A 19,582-nucleotide genomic window follows, 5' to 3' on the forward strand; every position below is an offset into this window, starting at 1 on the left:
TGGGATGCAGATAAAGATTGTTATTATAAAGGCTAAGATCGATCAGCTAACTAACCATCTTACTAAATTGGAGAAGGGAAAGTAAGACCAGATAAAGTAGAAGGAAGGAAATAAGAGGGATGAAAGGAATGTAGAAAACAAACACAGAGAATTTTAGGAATCAAAAAGTTAATTCTTTGTAAAGATGAATAAAATTGAAAAACCTCTAGTGAGACTAAGAAACAGAAGGCACTAGCCCAATAACAAAAATGAAAAGAGGACATCTATATAAACCCTGCAACATATCAGTTACTTTATATAAATTAAAACCTAGAATAGACACATTCCTAGAAATTACAACTCTTTAAAATGGACACAATAAGATAAAAATATCTGAATATTCTTCTAGCTATTAATGAAATCCATACCTCAAAGGAAGTATCAGATATCATGTCACTGGCAAAATTCTATCAGATTTTAAAGGAAGAAATAATGCCAATCTTACCTGTGTTATAAGGCCACAAAATCTTGGTAACAAATCCTGATCCATTTCTTTCAAGGAACTTATGGGCCAGTTCCATTGATAAAAATAGATGCAAAAATCCCAAATGAAATATTGGCAAGTCAAGTCTTGCAATATATTAAAATACATCACAATCAAGTTGGGCTCATTTCAGGAATGTAAACTTTGGTTTAAAGTTTGAACATCAATTGACAGAACTTCCCAAATGAGAAACATCTTAGTAAAATGCAGAAAAATAATTTGAAAAACTCAGCATCCTTTCATGATTATATATATAAAAAAATCCCTTGAGAATTGAAACATGCTTCCTTAATCTGGTAAAAAAAAATCCAGATTCCAGAACATATACCATACTTAATATCGAAAACTTTCCCTTTGACATCAGTAAAAGATTTAGTATTCTTCTATTCAACATTTTGTTGCAATTCCTAAACAGGGCAGAAGGTCAAAAAAAAGAAAGAAAAGAAAATAAATAAAATGTTGAAAGTAATGGAAGGGAAGAAATAAAACTCTTTGTGGATCATATATGCAGAATCAAAATAAGTTCTATAATAGGAGTGATAAGAATATTTAGTGTATCTGCTAAACACGATCATCAACTCTATTTCTATCAATTGCTCTGAAGCTTGGTAAAAGTTTATTAAAATAAAGGTTGCTGGATTCCATCTCTAGTGGTTGATTCAGTAGGTCTTGCAGAGGGGAGGGGAAGTCTTTAAGAATTTGTAGTTCTAAGTAGTTCCCAAGAGATGCTAATATTCCTACTCAGGGGACCATACTTGGAAAACCACTGCTATAGTTTACCAACAATGAAGCTTAAAATCACTTATCCAGAAATCTAACAAAAGATATACAAAGATTCTACATAGAAAACTACAAATCATTGTACACATAAAGAGGATCTAAATAAAGGATATTCCATTGTCATAGACTGGAAGAGTCAATATTCTTAAGATATGAATTTACTTCAACCTAATCTATAATGCAATTTCATTCAAAATTTCCACAGGTTTCTTTTGGTGGAATCAATAAGCAGATTCTGAAATGTGTATTGAGGCATTGTTGATAATTGTGAGGAAAGAACATGAACACTTAAGACAGATTCCCTGAGTCTGAATGCTGGCTTTTACTTTGTGACTCTGGACAAATTACTTGAATTTCTAAGCCTGGTTTCTCATCCGTAATGTGGGGAAGGTCACTTGCACCTACCTTTATGTAAGATTGGTATGCAGATTCAATATCTACAGTTTAGATGCATGCCTATTACACATTAACTGTTCTGTATGAATTTGATAAATACGCTTAAAATACAGAAATAGGGAGGTGAAATCTACTGGCTATCTTCTAGAGTCCAGAGGCAGACTCCTGCATATATGGACACTTGGTTTGTGACAAAGGTGGATTTATAAAACAGTGGGGAAAGGCTCCCAATAAAAGATACCAGGACAACTTGGTGTCCATTTAGGGAAAAGCACTTCCCAATATTTATAAAAAGCAATTCCAGGTACATTATAGATCTAAATGGAATACTTGGTTTTGTTTTTGTTTTTTTTTTCAAGCTTTTAGAGTATAATCCAGGAGAGTATCTTCATGACATTAGGGCAGGAAAAAAATATCTTAAATACTACACAATGTATATTAACCATAAAGGAAAATAATGACAAATTTTACATTAAAATTAAGATTGTGTGTTATGAGAAGAAACATTAATAGAATAAGAAAGTCACACACACTGAGTGGAAGAGATATTTTCAACATGTGACTGACAAAAGGCTTGTACAGAAATACATACAGAATTTCACCTAACAAAAACCAAAAGGCAATTACTAAAAACAAAATACTCCTCAGAAGGAAAACAAACAAACAAACAAACAAACAGCAGGTATCCAAATAAATAAATGGACAAAGGATTTAAACAGGCATTTCACAAAGGAGGAAACTAAAATGAACAAAAATATGAAAAAGCAATTTAATCTCATTACTAAGCAAAGAATGCAAATTTTTTTCACCTCACACATCAGAATAGCTAAAATTTTTTAAATGCTGGATAACTGGGTACTGGTGAGAATATGGAGTGACAAGAATTAAGTACTGCAGGAAGAGTAAGTTGGCACAACCACTTATTTTAGCATTACTTAGTCAAAATAAAGATATGCACAATCCTATGACCAACTAATTTTAATCTTAAGTATATACATCCAAAGAAATATATACATCTGTGAATCAGCAGATAAATTATAATCATCATAGCAGCATTATTTATTTGTAATAGCCTCAAACTAGTAACTACCTGTATGTGTCCCAACAGTAGAAAAGATATATAAATTATAGGATATCCACTAAGATGGAATATTATGAGGCGATGATAAAAAATGATGCCACCTCATGGCTGAATCTTAAAGACATAATGTAGAGCAAAAGAAGCCTGACCCAAAAAAGGAGGCAGCATAACTGTAAAGTAAGGAAATGAGATGATTGCCAACGAAGAAGAGATGGTGATTACCTTGGCAGAGAGAAGTAAGTCCTGACCAGGAAGGGGAACTGGCATGGCTTCTTATTGTTGGCAATGTCCTTTCTCAACCTATGCAATGGTTATCTGGGTGTCTGTTCTATAATATTTGCTAAGCCTTAACTTGATATGCCTTATTGTTTTGTATACATTACTCTATGTGCCATTTCTCACAATAAAAAAGAAACGTTGGGAGTTTGAAAGGGCAGACTTTTCTGAGTGTTGAACCTGGGCTTTACTAAAAGTGGAAAGGAATCCTGAGTTCCAAAAACCCCTTAGTTGTACATTTTAGAGCAGGAATAACCCAGAAGGTGATGTCAGACACGTTTTCCATCATCAAAGAAGGGGATAGAACTGCCACAGATAGTGAAAGAGGAAGAGGCTCCAGCGTGATATGACTGAGGTTTAAGTACTGTCTGGATCCCTGAGAAGTGCAGCACTCTGGAGTGGAGGAGGGGAAGAGGCAGAGGCAAAGAAACAGCTGTTGAGCCTGTTTGTGCCCATGAATCCCGTTTTTCCTCTCCTCCCAGCCTTTATAACATGCTTTACCTTCCTGCTCAGTCTTACTTATCACCCCTTCACCTAAATTCTATCCTTGAAGACTCAGCTCAGGGCCCTCTGCTCCAAGAAACCTCAACCCTTACCCCCTCCTTTTTAAAAGCTGCCCATTCCCAACTCAGGGTTCTGTGGCATGGTCCCTCTCTGCTCTCCACCCCTTGGACCAGTCTTTTAGCTCCTGCAGACAAGTGACCTCGGCATTACAGGCTGCCTGACTGTTCCGGTGCTAATAGGGCTATGGGCTGGCAAGGTAGAACTGAGAAGATACTGGAGGGGCCTCCTTAGATAGGAGGTAGGGGGAGAGCTCTGGAAGGGGCTTTCCTTCCCGAAGATTCCTCCCTTCAGTGGTCTTCAAGTGGAAGAAGCAGGAAGAGTTCCTCTGAATTGGGACTCAGCCTATGTCCCCATTCATGGTCGTAACCTAGCCTTCTCACCACCACATAGAAGTGACTAGGGTAGTTATTTTACTAGTCCCATTTTACAAACTAGAAGTGTTTTGGGCTAAGGTTTATTGCTGACCAGAGCACTTAAGAGCCAAGGTACTGGATAACCAGTTCCCCTGCAACAAGCTCATCCAGCAGCCCAGACCTCTAAAGTTAGCTGTCCTCTGCCTGCTACCTCCTCTTCTCTTGCTGAGAAGAGAATCAGAAATGTGCAATTCAGGAAGTATGTGGGGAGCACCTGTTAGGAGCGGTTAACAGCTACAGAGGGCTACTACGTCACATTGTCCTGGCTATCTTTGAGGGGCTTATGGCAGAGAGGGTGGAGAGGAGTCCAGAGCCATCCTGGGCTCAAGCCTTTCCTTTCTTACTCCTGACCACATTTATTGATTTGGCATATTTTTACATATATTTACCAAGGCTCCCTATGGACTGAGGAGACTCCTCTAGAAACACTGGTTCCCACTTCCAGCTGACAATGTTTGCCAGTCTCCAAGCCCCCTGGCCTGTGAGAGCTAGTGCATGTGAAAGTAGATCACTACCAGATAAAGATCCTTGAACAAACCTATCCTTCCACAATCCTATTCCTGAATTCTCACTGAGTCTGGACCAGCCCTGGGAATGGTCAGTTCAGAGGTCAATCTCTATCCTTACCTAAAACTTATTTCTAAGAAACTATGACTTGTTGTGAATATCTGCTCCATGGAAGAGGGCCACAAAGTGGCTACAGTCTGGCTCAATACTTAAGTCACTAAAGGGGCATTTTCCTCCACCTCAGGGTACAAAGATGAAAATTTGATGAGCTTCAGGCTCCTATGAAAAGTCCAAGAGGCCTCCCACACTTCCTGCTGGGGCTGGGAAGCAGAGAGAAGTCAGAGAATAGACCATGAGCCTCAGCCTACCTCTCAAATTAATTTGTTTACTGACTTTATTCCTAGAGTCCCAGTGCCAAGATCTAAAGGCCTGTGCTGTCCATAAAGAAGCAGCCCACACGTCCCAAGAGCAGCTGAAACCAGCTCACCCATTTATTTGTGAACATGAAGGAGAACAACAAAATTAAACAATCTTTAATAAAATTCCTATAGAAAACTCAGTCACAGGGTTCTCAGTTCTCTCTCTCATGTCACTGAGGATTGAGAGCTCCCAAAAATCTTTGGAGAAAAAGCAGTAGTTTTGCTGGATATTGCCAGTACTCAGAAAGAGCATCCATTTACACATTCAAACCAGTAGTTCTTATTGCACATATTAACATTATTTGCCATCTAGCACCCTAAGTGTATGGTACCTCAAATAATAAATTAAAGAATTCCATGTGGCATATAACCATTTCAATTTGAACTAATATCCTTGAAAAATCACATTATTATAAGTTTTAATAAATACAGTAAGAACAGCTGGCATTTTACTAAAATACTGAATTTTAGGTCTGGAGATGATTCCATAAACAGTTTCCTTTCACTTGCTTTCTGTCTTGGATGCATTTGCTCAAGTATTATGCTCTATGAAGTGAACTCTTTCATAGATACCATGTAAAAACTGAAATTACTATGTGCCTCATTACAGAAGCAACTGGAAGAACTGGATCTCATAGTTAACTAAAAACTTAGGAAAAAGCTCTGCTTTTTGTAAAACTTTAAAACACGACAGGAAGAAAAAAAGAAATGTCTTTTTATATAGAACTCCCCACTTGAAATTTTATAAATATATATGCAGCATATATATAATATTTGCCTCACGAGCAGATTTTCACCAAGTCTGATAGGAATGATGCTGTCATGGTAGATAAATATCAACAGAAGAATTAATCTTTCCACAAGTTTAAAGATTTCTTTTGAAAAATAAACATAATTTCAAATTATGTTATAATTTGTAGTTTATATAATTTAAAAAGGGAAGAAAGATGCCTTTCTTTTAAGCCTCATTTGGAAAGTAAGAACAACTACCAGTCCCCAGGTGTGGATAAGTTGGTTGAGTGATAACACTTGGTCACAATACAAAAAGAAGTATTTACACCTTTCTGGAAAAGTACCAAATACTTAAAAAAAGAATAAGACAGAAAACAATCTCTAGTAGCATTCTTCGGCGTGCAAAGTCAGCAGGAAATGATTATCCATAATGTTGGGAGTTTTCATGATGAATCTTGGAAGCATTCAATAAAGCAGAGGGTAGTCATCAGGGATTGTTCAGATTAGGATGTGTGGGATGCCTTGTTCTTAATTTAACTAAGTTCCAGGATTTCATTCCCTTTATAACATCTCTGGCAGGGTCATGTTCAATTTAGTGCAAGTGCAAAATGAAAACTAAACAAACCAACAAATACATTAGGAGCAAAGGCTGATCATTAAGATCTGTAGTCTTTCCGAACTGTGTGCGCCATCCAGTTCACTTTAGTAGTCCAGCTTTCCCTGAGTGCCTCATCAAATTTTTGCTTAAATTGCTTGAGTGCTTCTTCTTCACTCTTCCCTAAGGCAAGAGAGTCCTAAAAATGAAAGAGAAAAAAAATCTGATTTTATATATCCTCCATAGTGACATGCAATGTCAAAATCTCAGCCATACCTCCCCAGCCATCATTAAACTGTGTGCCTCATGTTCTTATTTAAATGTCTTCTGCAGCATGGAGAATGACAACTAAGGTAGGGTGATAATATAGTTCCTGCCACAGGGTTTTTGAAGATGAAATTTATGATGACTGCAAGAAAATTACTCAGTTGCTTGTCACTACCACTCCTGGATAGTACAGTCTCACAGGAAATCGCTCTGTTCCATTCCCTTTGAACATTTGAATGAAATAGGCAGGTACAGCTGAGCTTCATGCCTACAAAGTCCAATATACAAAGAAAAGGAGTTTTTACCTTAAGATACTGTATATCCTTGACTGATGTGAGCTCAGGAAGCCCTGCAGTCAACATCAGTGCAAAAAGGGTGATGAAGAGATTCCCGTGCCGTCGTAATATCAGATATGCATCCTCACAACACTGGCGGAAGCTTCAGTTGACACAACAAATCACAAGAACATGATGTTAGAGAAGAGAGCAAATTTCGTAAAGGAAAACAAGAGACATATCTAGATTTTCTGTAAGAGCTGGAAATTTTCTACAGAACTGAAGGTTTAATTCTGATTTTTAAAGCACTTTGAGGGGATCCCTTGGTGGCTCAGCAGTTTGGCGCCTGCCTTTGGCCCAGGGCGCGATCCTGGAGTCCCGGGATCGAATCCCACGTCGGGCTCCCAGTGCATGGAGCCTGCTTCTCCCTCTGCCTGTGTCTCTGCCCCTCTCTCTCTCTCTCTCTCTCTCTCTGTGTGTCTATCATAAATAAATAAATAAATAAATAAATAAATAAATAAATAAATAAATAAATAAATAAATATTAAAAAAAAATAAAGCACTTTGAAAATTGTTCCAAGACTAAAATTTACATAGAACAGATCTGGCTGTCTAAAATCACACATATCTTTTTAAAAATACAACTAAAGTTCTTATAAAAGGCTATGTAATATGTAACACCTGTGCTTTTTAATTCTATGAGACCCAAAAACTAGTTATAAAACAAGTGGTAATTTATAATCCATGAGGATTTGTGAACAATGTTTCTATATTCTAGATTTATAGTCTAACTCCAGAGATTAATTTCTTTGATTTGGTCCCAAGTATGGATGCTTTCGCACTGCACCTCCATATCATCTTGCCTTCCCTCTCTCTCCTCTTAAAGATAGTTATTCAAGAGGACCATCTGATGCTATCACCCTAATTTTGCCAAAAAAGAGAATTGAACACCCAGAGATATATTCTGCACAAACTCAGACACATCTAGAAATGATAATTATAATTGTCAGTATGAGTTGGTCACATCATTAACTTAATTCTAATTATCGTAATAGCCCTAAAAAATTTTTTTTAAAGATTCATTTATTTATTTGAGAGAGAGTGAGGGCAAGTTTGAGGACGGGGAGAGGGAGAGGGAGTGGGAGAGAAGCAGACTCCCCACTGAGCTCGGAGCCCCAACATGGACTCGATTTCACAAACCTGAGATAATGACTTGGGCCAAAATCAAGAGTTGGGTGCTTAACCAACTGAGCCACCAGGCACCCCATAATAGCCCTAAAATTTAATTATTTTTGTCACTATTTTAAGATGAAGAAACAAAGAAGACAAATAACGTGCTTGGAAACATACAAGTAGTGAGGACCGGATCAGAAATTACAAAGTTCTGAACACTGGGTCCCTTAGAATGAGAGCAAACTGCCTGTCCCTCTTAGCATCTCATAATGAAATGTCTAACAGTTTCAGAGAATTTTCTAAGACAAAGAGTGGTATACTATTGGATTAAAACACAGTAACTTATTTCAAATTTCAAGAATGTTTCTCCTCTCTGAACCAAAACATGGATCTGACAGGCGAAAAGCCTCCAGTTAGCAGATTAAATGTTTCCCTGATCTAAATAGACCTCAGCTAAGAAATGCTAGCCCAACTAGTCAGATGAGAAAATGTCAGATAAGTTTATTCTTGACATGAGGTCAATACTTACCGGCCAAACTTTTCTGTGTTTCCTGTTTTTCCTTGTTGAATCACATGAATGAAATCATAGGTAAGAATAAAAGGCACCCGTTCCCTTTTAATGCCAAATTTAGACTTGAAATTTCCAAGAATATGTCCAAAGTCAATGTGGAAGAGCTGGAAAACAAATGGGACTTGATTTCTCTCGTTTCTCTGGTTCCCAAACAGAAAGGCAAGATCTCAGCAGTCCTAGACCTGCAACACTTCACTGATCTTCAGCTGAGCCCTTGCCTCACTCTGTATTGATTGTACAATTGCTACTATGTGTATAACAGAGTGATTTGGTAACTATATTATTACAAAACTCTCATGAGCCCTTCTCAGTTTTCAGAGGCTATTGGGTCACTTGGGAAGACTGTTTCTAATACTCATAGATCTTTTATACGCACTAATAACCCAGGCCTGATATTAAACTGCATTTACCTAGTGCAAAAGACAATCTTTAAAAAGGAAAAGTTTTTATTTTATTTATTTATTTATTTATTTATTTATTCATGAAAGACACACACGGAGAGAGGCAGAGACACAGGCAGAGGGAAAAACAGGCTCCATGCAGGGAGCCTGACGTGGGACTCGATCCCAGGACTCCAGGATTATGTCCTGGGCCAAAGGCAAGCGCTAAACCGCTGAGCCACCCAGGGATCCCAAAAAGGAAAAGTTTTTAAAAAGAAAAAGAAAAATACATCCAAATAATAAACATGTCTGGTTTTTAATTTTTTTTTAAAGATTTATTTATTTATGAGAGAGAGAGGAAGACACAGGAGGAGGGAGAAGCAGGCTCCAGGCTGGGAGCCTGACGTGGGACTCGATCCCGGGACTCCAGGATCACACCCTGGGCCAAAGGCAGGCGCGAAACCGCTGAGCCATCCAGGGATCCCAACATGTCTGATTTTTAAAAAGCCAAATAGTTCTACATATCAAACTATTTTGGTCAATATTTCTAAGTACTTGCCCAACAGCCCCCTCAATACCCTGAGTCCTAGTACTTAGAGGTAACTTCTGGCCACTCTTTAATGGGTTTTTCCTCCATTTTTTAAAATGGTATATTTATACTTATTTTTTACTTCCTAGTTTTGAATTATGGAAGGTAAAGATTTAGTACTTTGTGCTGATGTAATGCTATACAATGAGGCACAGTATATCATAATTTCTGGTTAAATTAGTACTCCATGTTTATACTGTTCAGGCCATGTAAGTACATTTCAAAGCTAAACCATGTAGCAACAGTACACTATCAATACATTTCCCTTTTTGCCCATATTTTTCCTTGACAAAGCTTTTTTGGGCTTAGTATCCTAGGACCCTACTACTAAATCTTCTCCAAATCTTTTTTTTTTTTTTTTTTAAGATGTATTTATTCATTTGAGAGAGAGAGAGTCTGGGGTAGAGGGACAGAGTCCCAAGCAGACTCCCCACTGAGCACAGGGCCTGAAGTAGGGCTCCATCCCACAACCTGAGACCATGACCTGAGCCAAAACCAAGAGTTGGACATTCAACCAGCTATACCACCCAGGCGCCCATTTATCCATATCTTATGTTGAAAGGTCATTTTAAGTAACTGCAGTAACTTTTCAGACATTAAACAAGTATTTATCACCTAACTTTAAGCAAACAAACCAATGAATATACATGAAGCAGATGGTGTGTGAAACAAAAGGAAAGCAAAAAGACATGATTCCAAGAATTACTAAAGAATTGCCTGAATTACACAAGAGATTGTACTGTATGTAATAGCATCATGAGGCCTTTGGCAGACTCTGGGGAGGCTCACCTGGCCAGTTTTTTTGACCATGATGTTGTCACTATGTCTATCACCAATCCCAAGGACATAAGAAGCTACACAGTAGCCGGCACAGGACAAGGTAAACTCTTCAATGGCTCGGTCTAGGTCATCCCTGAATAAGAGAGAGAGAGAGAAAAAAAAAAAAATGAATAAATGAAGGAATAGAGGTTTTCAGACTCCAAAAGTATGGGATAGTAAGACCCAATTCACACTTGTTTCCTTTTTAATTTTTAGTAGAAAGGCAACACAGAGCTGCCAAAACCGTATGAGCAAACCATGCAGGATCAGCCAAGAGAGGGAGGGTGATCAGTGCAGAAGCAGGGCAGAAAGAAGTCAGCAGGAAGACTCAAAGACTTTGGATCACTGGACCTCAGCCATTCAAACTGCTGTGTCCTGGGGACTGAGCTTCATTGGGGTTAGGGAGTAGGTTCATATGTATAATAAGAGGAGACCCTCAGCTTTGCTTGGATGATATGATGCTGGGCTTTAGAACATTTTTTGATCAGTTTTGACCTAACACTAGAATTCCATATTTAAGAGTTAAGTATTACAGTTCCAACACTTTAAGTCACTGACTTAAATTAGAAGTTGGTAACACAGACCCTTTAAAGACAAAGTCTAAGATTAAAATTTGAAAACTAATTCTCCATACAAGCCCTTGGGTTTTGCCAATGATGAAATATAAATCTGACTTTGAAGTCTTTAGACAAAATACTTGCAGTGTTTTCCCTCACTATGAAATTCCTTAATTGTCTATGATTAGGTCTTTTCCAACATAATAACCATTAATAACACAGTTTCCAGCCCTGTTTTTTTTTTTTTTAAATATGGAGAGATCAATCTACAAACTCATTTACTGCTATTGTAAAAGTCTACTGAAAACTTACCTAAGGTCATATATTCACTAAGTATAGAAGTTGACACATTTAAAAAATTATTTAAAAATTTTGTAAAATCTTATATTGTAACTACTGTAAGGCTCTTAAATTTGATCTAGATAAAGTAGAATTTAATGCTAACCATCTGTGAGACTTTAGGAAGGCCTACTTTCTCATTCTGATCTAACCTGAAATAAAGCAATAAATAACATTAACATTTCCTCTAGGACAATTATGATTCTACTTGGAAGAACCATTTTTTTGTCCGGCTGCTTGTTCAGAAGAATGATACACAAACTAACCCAGAATTATATTCTTTAAGCCAGTTCAGAAGGGCATCTTTGTTGAAGGCTGCTGCGGCAGCCACATTGCTACTGTTCAGCTGAATGTCAGCAATTGTTTCAGAGGTGCTCACAACTTCAATGAGGCCAGAGCGGTCTCCTGTCGCTAAACAGCCATAAGGCAGCATCCTGAAAGGGAAAAAAATTGGCACAGTCATATGTATATGTTAGCCATAAAATGAAACTTTAACAGAGTAAGTTTCTTCCTTGATTTATTTTATTTTATTATTATTTTTTAAGACTTTATTTCTTCATGAAAGACACAGAGAGAGAAGCAGAGACATAGGCAGGGGGAGAAGCAGGCTCCTCTCAGGGAGCCTGATGTGGGACTCGATCCCAGACCCTGGGATCAGGCCCAGAGCCAAAGGCAGATGCTCAACCGCTGAGCCACCTAGGCGTCCCTTGATTTTTTTTTTAAGATTTTATTTATTTATTCATGAGAGACACACACACGGGGGCGGTGCAGAGATACAGGCAGAGGGAGAAGCAGGGAGCCCGACGTGGGACTCAATCCCGGGTCTCCAAGATTAGGCCCTGGGCTGAAGCGGCACTAAACCGCTGAGACACCTGGGCTGCCCTCTTCTTTGATTTTTAAAAAGTTTTATTACTATTGATACCCTTGCCATTTTTGTATTATTGTCATATGGAAAAATACAAGTTCTTTTTTTTTTTTTTAAGATTTTATTTATTCATGAAGACAGAGAGAGAGAGAGAGAGGCAGAGACAGAGGCAGAGGGAGAAGCAGGCTCCATGCAGGGAGCCCAATGTGGGACTCAATCCCAGGACTGCAGGATCACACCCTGAGCTGAAGGCAGACACTCAACCACTGAGCCACCAGGTGCCCCAAGGAAAAATACAAATTCTATTTTTCTGTTGGGGGGTAAATATCTTGACCAACAGATGAAGCAGTTTACTAGAACTCCAATGTACCAGCTAAATTATAATTTGTTATCTAGTTATTCTGATAAAATATTCCATTTGTAGAGATGGACAGAAGCATATCAGATAAAAGAAGTCTTTCATTTTTACTCTAAATTTTGGAGAAGGGAGTTACCCTATATAGAGCACTTAATAGGTGCCACATAGTAGCAGGCTAAGCACTTTACACATTACCTTGCTTAATGAATGGCAACTCCATCCTTCCAGTTGTTCAAACTCACAATTTTAAAGTCACCTTTGACTCTTTCTCTCATGACCAGCATTTACCTACTTTGAAAATGTGTACTTAAGATTTCTCTGCCTCCACTCTTCCTTTGGTTCCGACTCTAGATCAAGTCACCATCAATCTTTACTTAATTATTCAAGTTCCTTTATTAGTCTCCCTGCTTCCACATCATAGTCTGTTTTAAATCCAACAGCAATATAGTCCGTTTAAAAGGTACGCATTTTATATCACTCCCCCACCCCATCAAAATTTCTGCATTGGCTTCCAACCTTAGGGTGAAAGCCAACATGCTTGCCATAGCTCTCACAATGTCCTTCACTTCTAATATCCTCCCCTTATTCACTTTATTCCTACTATACTGGCTCCCTTGCTTTCCTCAAACGTATAAGGCACAACAGTCCCTAATTCCATTTTCTCTGCCCAGAACATCTTTCCCCAAGACATCTACCTGACTTACTCCCTTATTTCTTTGAAGTCTTTGCTGAAATGTTTCCATCTCAGTGAGAAATTCCGGATTTAAATTTACAAAAGCATCTGTGACACAAAACTTGCTATCTCTTCCCTGCTTCATTTTCCTCTATAAGCCCTCAACACTATCCAGACATCTTGTACATTTTATTTATATGTTTGTTTACTGTCTTTCTCTCTACCAGTAGGATGGAAGTTCTACTAGACAGGGGTGTTCTGTTCCCTGCTGTATACTCAGTGCCTGAGAACGTGCCTGTCACAAAGCAGGCACTCAATAATTATTTCTGAACGAATAGACAAATTTAATAACGAAATCCCTCCCAAAAAAACAAAAAACAAAAAAATAACAAAATCCCTGTTCAGTAAGTTCCCAATTTCACAAATGAGAAAAAGTAATTTGCAAAAGGTTATACATTTAAGCATAAGATCTAAGACTTAAAAATAGATTTGTGCGGCTCTGAAACTATCTTTCAAATCCAACAGTCTCTAGAGTCACTGATTATTTAACAGGCCTCTCATGCTGTTCTTGTGTAAAGTAATTTTTGCTAAATTGATAGGTAGCATTTTGCTTTGAATTTCATTTATATAATCCCTAATGAAAATAAAAAGTTTCTCATGTCTCTTTTACCAATTTTTAGAAGATTTTTCTCTAATGACTTAGGATTCACATTCTTTCCCTATTTATTAGGGTTTTAAAATATTTTCCTTAGTGATTTATATGACTTTTTAATATATTAACATTATCTTTTTCTTCTTTTGGTTGTAAATATTTTCTACAGTTTTGTAAAAACTGTGCTATCCTTATAGCAACTCCAAAATGGAATGTGATACCTGGGGAAGTTCAAATGAAAGTTGATTATAGAAAATGCAATGGATGCAATTCATAGACTCAACAAATATATGGGTAGAGCTATGTGTCATGCATTCTGTTTGCTGCTGGTGATACAGAAAGAAGCAAGAAGAGCGGTCCCTGCTCTCAGTGAACAGATAAGGCCCAAATGCACAATGTGTACATGATCTTTGTATGAACAAGAATTGCCATGAGAGGGCAGCCCCAGTGGCGCAGCGGTTTAGTGCTGCCTGCAGCCCAGGGCGTGATCCTGGAGACCCTGGATCGAGTCCCACGCCAGGCTCCCTGCATGGAGCCTGCTTCTCCCTCTGCCTGTGTCTCTGCCTCCCTCTCTCTCTTTCCATCTCTATGAATAAATAAATAAAATCTTTTTTTTAAATGTTAAAAAAAAAAAGGAAAAAAAAAGAATTGCCATGAGAACATGTCAAGAGTTAATAAAGATCTCTGTGAGGAAGAAGGGACAGCAGAGTTGGAGGAAAATATAAGGGAGAATACAAAAGCAAGGTGAGGATAAGAAACAGTGTTGGAAAGACTACGCAGGAACCTGACAGGTCATGTAAGGACTTCTGTCATTCTCCTAAAGGCAATGAGAAAGCTTTGAAGGACTTTATGAAAGAGAAATCTGTGTGTGTGTGTGTGTGTGTTGGAAGAATGTATGAATGTAACGATCCACTAATAGAGCCAAGTTTCATTAAATAATCCTTAAGTTTTCATACGACCAAGAAATCAGTTATCTTATGCCTCTTTTAGGCACTTTCCTAGTTCTAACAAAATAAGGCTGAGAGTAGAATTGCCAACTAAATGCTGGCAGCCTGATATATCACTGTCCCTATCCTGACACAACACATGTGAGGTAAACATGCACGGTTAAACTGCACTTTGGCTCACTTTCCTCCTTTCCTCCCACCTCACTTGCAGCCAAACTGGGCAAAAATCCAACTTCCTCTTCAAAAGCGTGCTATGATAAAAGCATTCAGCGTCTTAAGGATGAAATTCTCACAATGGGGAGGAAAAAACATCCTTGTCAGACAGTTTGACAGAAGTCAAGCTGGGGACAAACTCCTGGAGCCCTGACCATCTTACACAGGCTCATTTTACACTCAACTTCCACACTTCTTATAAAGGCTATAACAACTTGTAATGTTTTTTTATCCCTTTCTCAGACTTTCTGACTCAAGAAGCAATTTGTTACCTTTCCACTAAACAAGTATTAAAATATAATTAAAATATATATTCTACAGCAGAGGGGATGGCAGCCCCATAACCCTACTCTCAATGGGTATGTTTTCTCTGGCCTTAACTCTGACACATCAACGCAAATCTGAATGGTACTGTAGTCTCTTGCTTCCAAAAGAGTAAAGTGTAATTCCTTTACTTAATGTTTGCATTGCTTCCATCTTCTTCCTTAAACCTTCCAAAACTACCAATACAATTTCATTATAGAACTGTTGATCAGCACTCTTAAAAGGGAAGTAAATCCCATTAATGTAACTCAGATGTAAAGTCACAATGAAGAAACCATCCAAAATTCAGGGGGCAGTAGAGGATTTTCAAATCTACCAAAGGTCAGGTAGATTTACATATAGACAACCTATGAGACTTGACAATAAAGGCTGAATACCTATTATTTGTTGACCAAATGAAGTCAGAGTGTTCTAACATACTGATGGTTTACAAATGTTCTAATTTAACATGAAAGAAACCAAGAGTATTTTTGAGACATCTGAGAAAAATGAAAATGAGTAATAGGTACTTTCATTCATGCTAACATGGCACTATTACAAGTACTAAAATATTCTGGTCAAAGTAATAAAGCATAGAAAGTACCTGAAGATTATTAATTGAATTTAGAAGTGTGTGTGCTACATGACCCAGTTTAACCTGAACAGCGGGCCAAAAGAAAAACAAACAATAGGAACACTGGAGCACACATATTTATAGAAACAGTAAAAAAAAAAAAAAAAAAGTTTAGTGAGAAAAAGGTATTCATTTAGAAATGAACCCTAAAGAATTAAAGTCTACATATTTTAAAAACACGGGGTCAGAGTACAAAAAGTCAGCAGGGATCTCACAGAACAGACAAGTTCCTTTTTCTTGTTAGACACTTGTTGCTTCCCAAAGAGAGGCACTCAGTTTATTTCTAGCACTCCCACATGTGGTTTCCTCCCTTTGCCTGAGGTCACAATGAACTTCATTTGAAGCTAAATGTGCTTTACATTTGAATAGAATGGGTAAAATAAAAAAGCTAAAAGTAAATAAGTTGATTGGGGTTTTTAATTAGGCTGATGGAACTGAGAGAGGAAAACTAAAGTGACCCCAGAAAGAAAAGGCTGTGTTGTTACTTTGCTTTTTTTCCTGCTTCTATTCTTGCTAGGACCTGCACCTCTACCCTACATATGCTTTAAGCCATGTCCTCCTTGTAAGGGACAAAATTAATGATATCTTTGGAGTCTTCCAGAACAATATCTAAACCACTGGCATTAGGGATCTCGAAGCCAAGACCACTGGCTTCAAGGAGTAAGTGACTTATGATGGACACCCGGACCTTGTCCTTAGTCTAACTGGTTCCTGGATACCTGAAAGGACACGTACATCAGACCACCATCTCAATAAAAACCCTTAGACCTCAAACAAAGATGAGACTCAGGATCCTTTCCTTTCCAAGCGTCCTGGACAGTCCATCTGTATCTGCTCTCCCTGTATCTTTAATAAACTCTTTCACCTCTTGCTGGCCTCTGGTAAATTTCTGTCCTGCATGAAGTTCTGCAGGCATCAGAACTTTTAAAAAATAAATTTATTTATTTTTGTTTATTTTTATTTTTTTTTTGAGAGAAAGACTGGGAGGGAGCAGAGGAAGAGAAAGAATCTTAAGGAGGCTCCATGCCCAGCTTGGAACCCAATGTGGGGCTTAATCTCACAATCCTGAGATCATAACCGGAGCTAAAACCAAGAGTCAGACATTTAACGGACTGAGCCACCCAGACACCCCATAGGCATCGGAACTTTAAAGGCAAGGTCTTTAGCTCAGCCTTTTATAAATGAACATTTAGCCATTATAAAGGCTCATATGGTCTAAATTTGCTCTTAGTAAAGGAGACCACTTTGTAGCTAACCTTAGAAAGAATCAATGAGGGATCCCTGGGTGGCGCAGCGGTTTGGCGCCTGCCTTTGGCCCAGGGCGCGATCCTGGAGACCCGGGATCGAATCCCACGTCGGGCTCTTGGTGCATGGAGCCTGCTTCTCCCTCTGCCTGTGTCTCTGCCTCTCTCTCTCTCTCTCTCTCTGTGACTATCATAAATAAATAAAAAATTAAAAAAAAAAAAAAGAGAAAGAATCAATGAGTTAACAGCCTAAGCTTGAAAAGTCTCCTGTATTTGTATGGGATAAATCAAGTAAAACCATTTTTGCAGGGTTTTACTTTACAGGAAGGGTCAGCAAACTTTTGGAGATTAAGCCACATGGTAAATATTTTAGGCATTGCAGACTACTCAATCCTGCAGTTACAGCATAAAAGCAGCCACAGACATTATGTAAACAAATGGGTTATGGCTGTGTGCCAATAAAACTTTATACACAAACAGTGGGAGTTCCTGGGGAGAGGGAATAAATCAGATCCCTCTGGGTTTATATTCCTCAGGCAGAGTTCACAATCATCCATTTCTCTTATCTATGCAGTATTTCTTATGTATATATGCTTGATTAGAAAACTTGCTATCTATTCCAAAATAATTCTACTTTTTACACATCTGTATTAGAAATTCCTCCCAATTTAAAAGCAAAACTGTCACTTACAATGCTCAAAGTGTCCTTTTTAGATAAACTATAATCTCACTTTATTCCAATAACATTATAAGTCCCATTAAAGTAACAATACCAACAGCAAATTGTTCTTTCTACCTCAACAGCATGAAAGGATCTAAGACTAGAAAACTTCTTTAAAGAAAAAAACCCGCCCCCCCAAAAAAAGAAAGAAAATAGCCCAAATCAATGGAAAATTACATATTTAAGGCACCACAATACTTTGATAAACAAAGGGTACTAGACAAGTCTTATCATGATTGTTTTCTTGCTTAGACTGGTAAAATGAAAAAATGACATGAAGTAAACAGTATGACAGACCTGGATTTGAATCTGGCTCCTAATTAATATTTTTGTAACCTTTGACAAATTGTTTTAAAATCCCTTGAACCTTAATTTTTCTCATCTGTTAAAAAGGAGTAACAACCTCAGTTTTTTTTTTTTTAAGATTTTATATATTTATTCATAGAGACACAGAGAGAGACAGAGAGAGGCAGAAACACAGGCAGAGGGAGAAGCAGGCCCCATGCAGGGAGCCCGACGTGGGACTTGATCTCGGGTCTCCGGGATCACACCCTGAGCTGCGGGCGGTGCTAAACCACTGCGCCACTGGGGCTGCCCTCACACAGTTTTTTTATATGACATTACATATGTGAAGAACCTGATACAATATCTGGCTTGGGGCACCTTTGGATCAGGGAGTGATCCCAGAGTCCCGGGATTGAGTATACCACATAGGGATTCCTGCATGGAGCCTGCTTCTCCCTCTGCCTATGTCTCTGCCTCTCCGTCTCCCATGAATAAATAAATAAAATCTTAAAAAAAGAAAAAAAACCTGGTTCAGTCAATAAAAAGCAAGTTGGTTCAGTCAATAAAAAGCAAGTTGGTTTTTTTTTTTAAGATTTTATTATTTATGAGTGAGAGATACAGAGAGAAAGGCAGAGACACAGGCGGAGGGAGAAGCAGGCTCCCTGAGAGGAGCCCGATGAGGGACTCAATCCTTGGATCCAGGGATCATGCCCTGAGCTGAAGGCAGATGCTCAACCACTGAGCCACCTAGGTGTCCCTAAATAGCAAGTGTTTTAAGCTTTAAAAATTCCAAAATATATTTAGTAATGAAGAAAACAATTCAAATCTCAAAAACTAATCAGAAAGTACTTACAATCTCACAGGGATAGAGTCAATCCCAAATAAAACTGTTTCCAACTTGTGGACTAAGTGGCTATAGATACTAAAACATCAAAAATGACAGATAAAGTCAAAAAGGTTTTTATAAATAGTTATGGTTAATAAAGAAAGAAAAGGAGAACTCAGGGTCCCAGAAATATAGATTACTCATAGCACTGGCTGAGGAATTTACTGACTTGGTTGACTTTTTTTTTTGGTTGACGTTTTAATGTCCATGAGAAAAGACATACGGTGTTGGGTCCCTATGAGACAGGATCTGGACCTGAGATTCTATACAAGGATGGGGATTTGAAAGGGCTGTCAAGCCATGAATAGGGAACTAGAAAGTCTCTGCTCACTGACCAGAAAATGTAGCATGAAAGTCTGCAATCTACCTTGGGCACTGAATAAGGGAGGAAAAAGTTTCATGAAAATGCAAAAATTCAAGACTTCCTACATTCTCATCAGATCCAAGCATAAACTATCTATGAAATATAAGAGCATGAAGAAAAAGAGATAAAATAAAAATTGATTGTGTGTAAAGACCCTGGGGAACACCACAAATTAAACACA

At 38.1% G+C, this 19,582-nt stretch overlaps 2 protein-coding genes across 7 annotated transcripts in view; one reads left to right on the forward strand and one right to left on the reverse strand.

The window, feature by feature from the left end:
* Positions 1-19,582, forward strand: part of FAIM (Fas apoptotic inhibitory molecule) — a 118,611-nt gene that overhangs the window by 23,512 nt on the left and 75,517 nt on the right. The window contains exon 6 of one of the 4 annotated variants that reach the window (XM_035704809.2): positions 4,945-5,872. The exons of the other annotated variants lie outside the window; for them this stretch is intronic. Coding sequence (XP_035560702.2) covers positions 4,945-4,965 — 21 coding nt within the window. The 3' untranslated portion in view covers positions 4,966-5,872. Of the gene's footprint in view, positions 1-4,944; positions 5,873-19,582 lie in introns of those variants that run through there. 4 annotated transcript variants of the gene reach the window in all.
* Positions 5,001-19,582, reverse strand: part of PIK3CB (phosphatidylinositol-4,5-bisphosphate 3-kinase catalytic subunit beta) — a 203,053-nt gene continuing 188,471 nt past the window's right edge. For all 3 annotated transcript variants that reach the window (XM_035704803.2, XM_025449126.3, XM_035704804.2), the window contains 5 exons: positions 11,523-11,690; positions 10,331-10,454; positions 8,531-8,676; positions 6,859-6,991; positions 5,001-6,485 (listed from right to left, as the gene is read on the reverse strand). In XM_035704803.2, coding sequence (XP_035560696.1) covers positions 6,348-6,485; positions 6,859-6,991; positions 8,531-8,676; positions 10,331-10,454; positions 11,523-11,690 — 709 coding nt within the window. In that variant the 3' untranslated portion in view covers positions 5,001-6,347. The remainder of the gene's footprint in view (positions 6,486-6,858; positions 6,992-8,530; positions 8,677-10,330; positions 10,455-11,522; positions 11,691-19,582) is intronic.

Source organism: Canis lupus, chromosome 23, assembly GCF_003254725.2.
Source record: "Canis lupus dingo isolate Sandy chromosome 23, ASM325472v2, whole genome shotgun sequence".
In the NCBI taxonomy this organism is placed as follows: domain Eukaryota; kingdom Metazoa; phylum Chordata; class Mammalia; order Carnivora; family Canidae; genus Canis; species Canis lupus.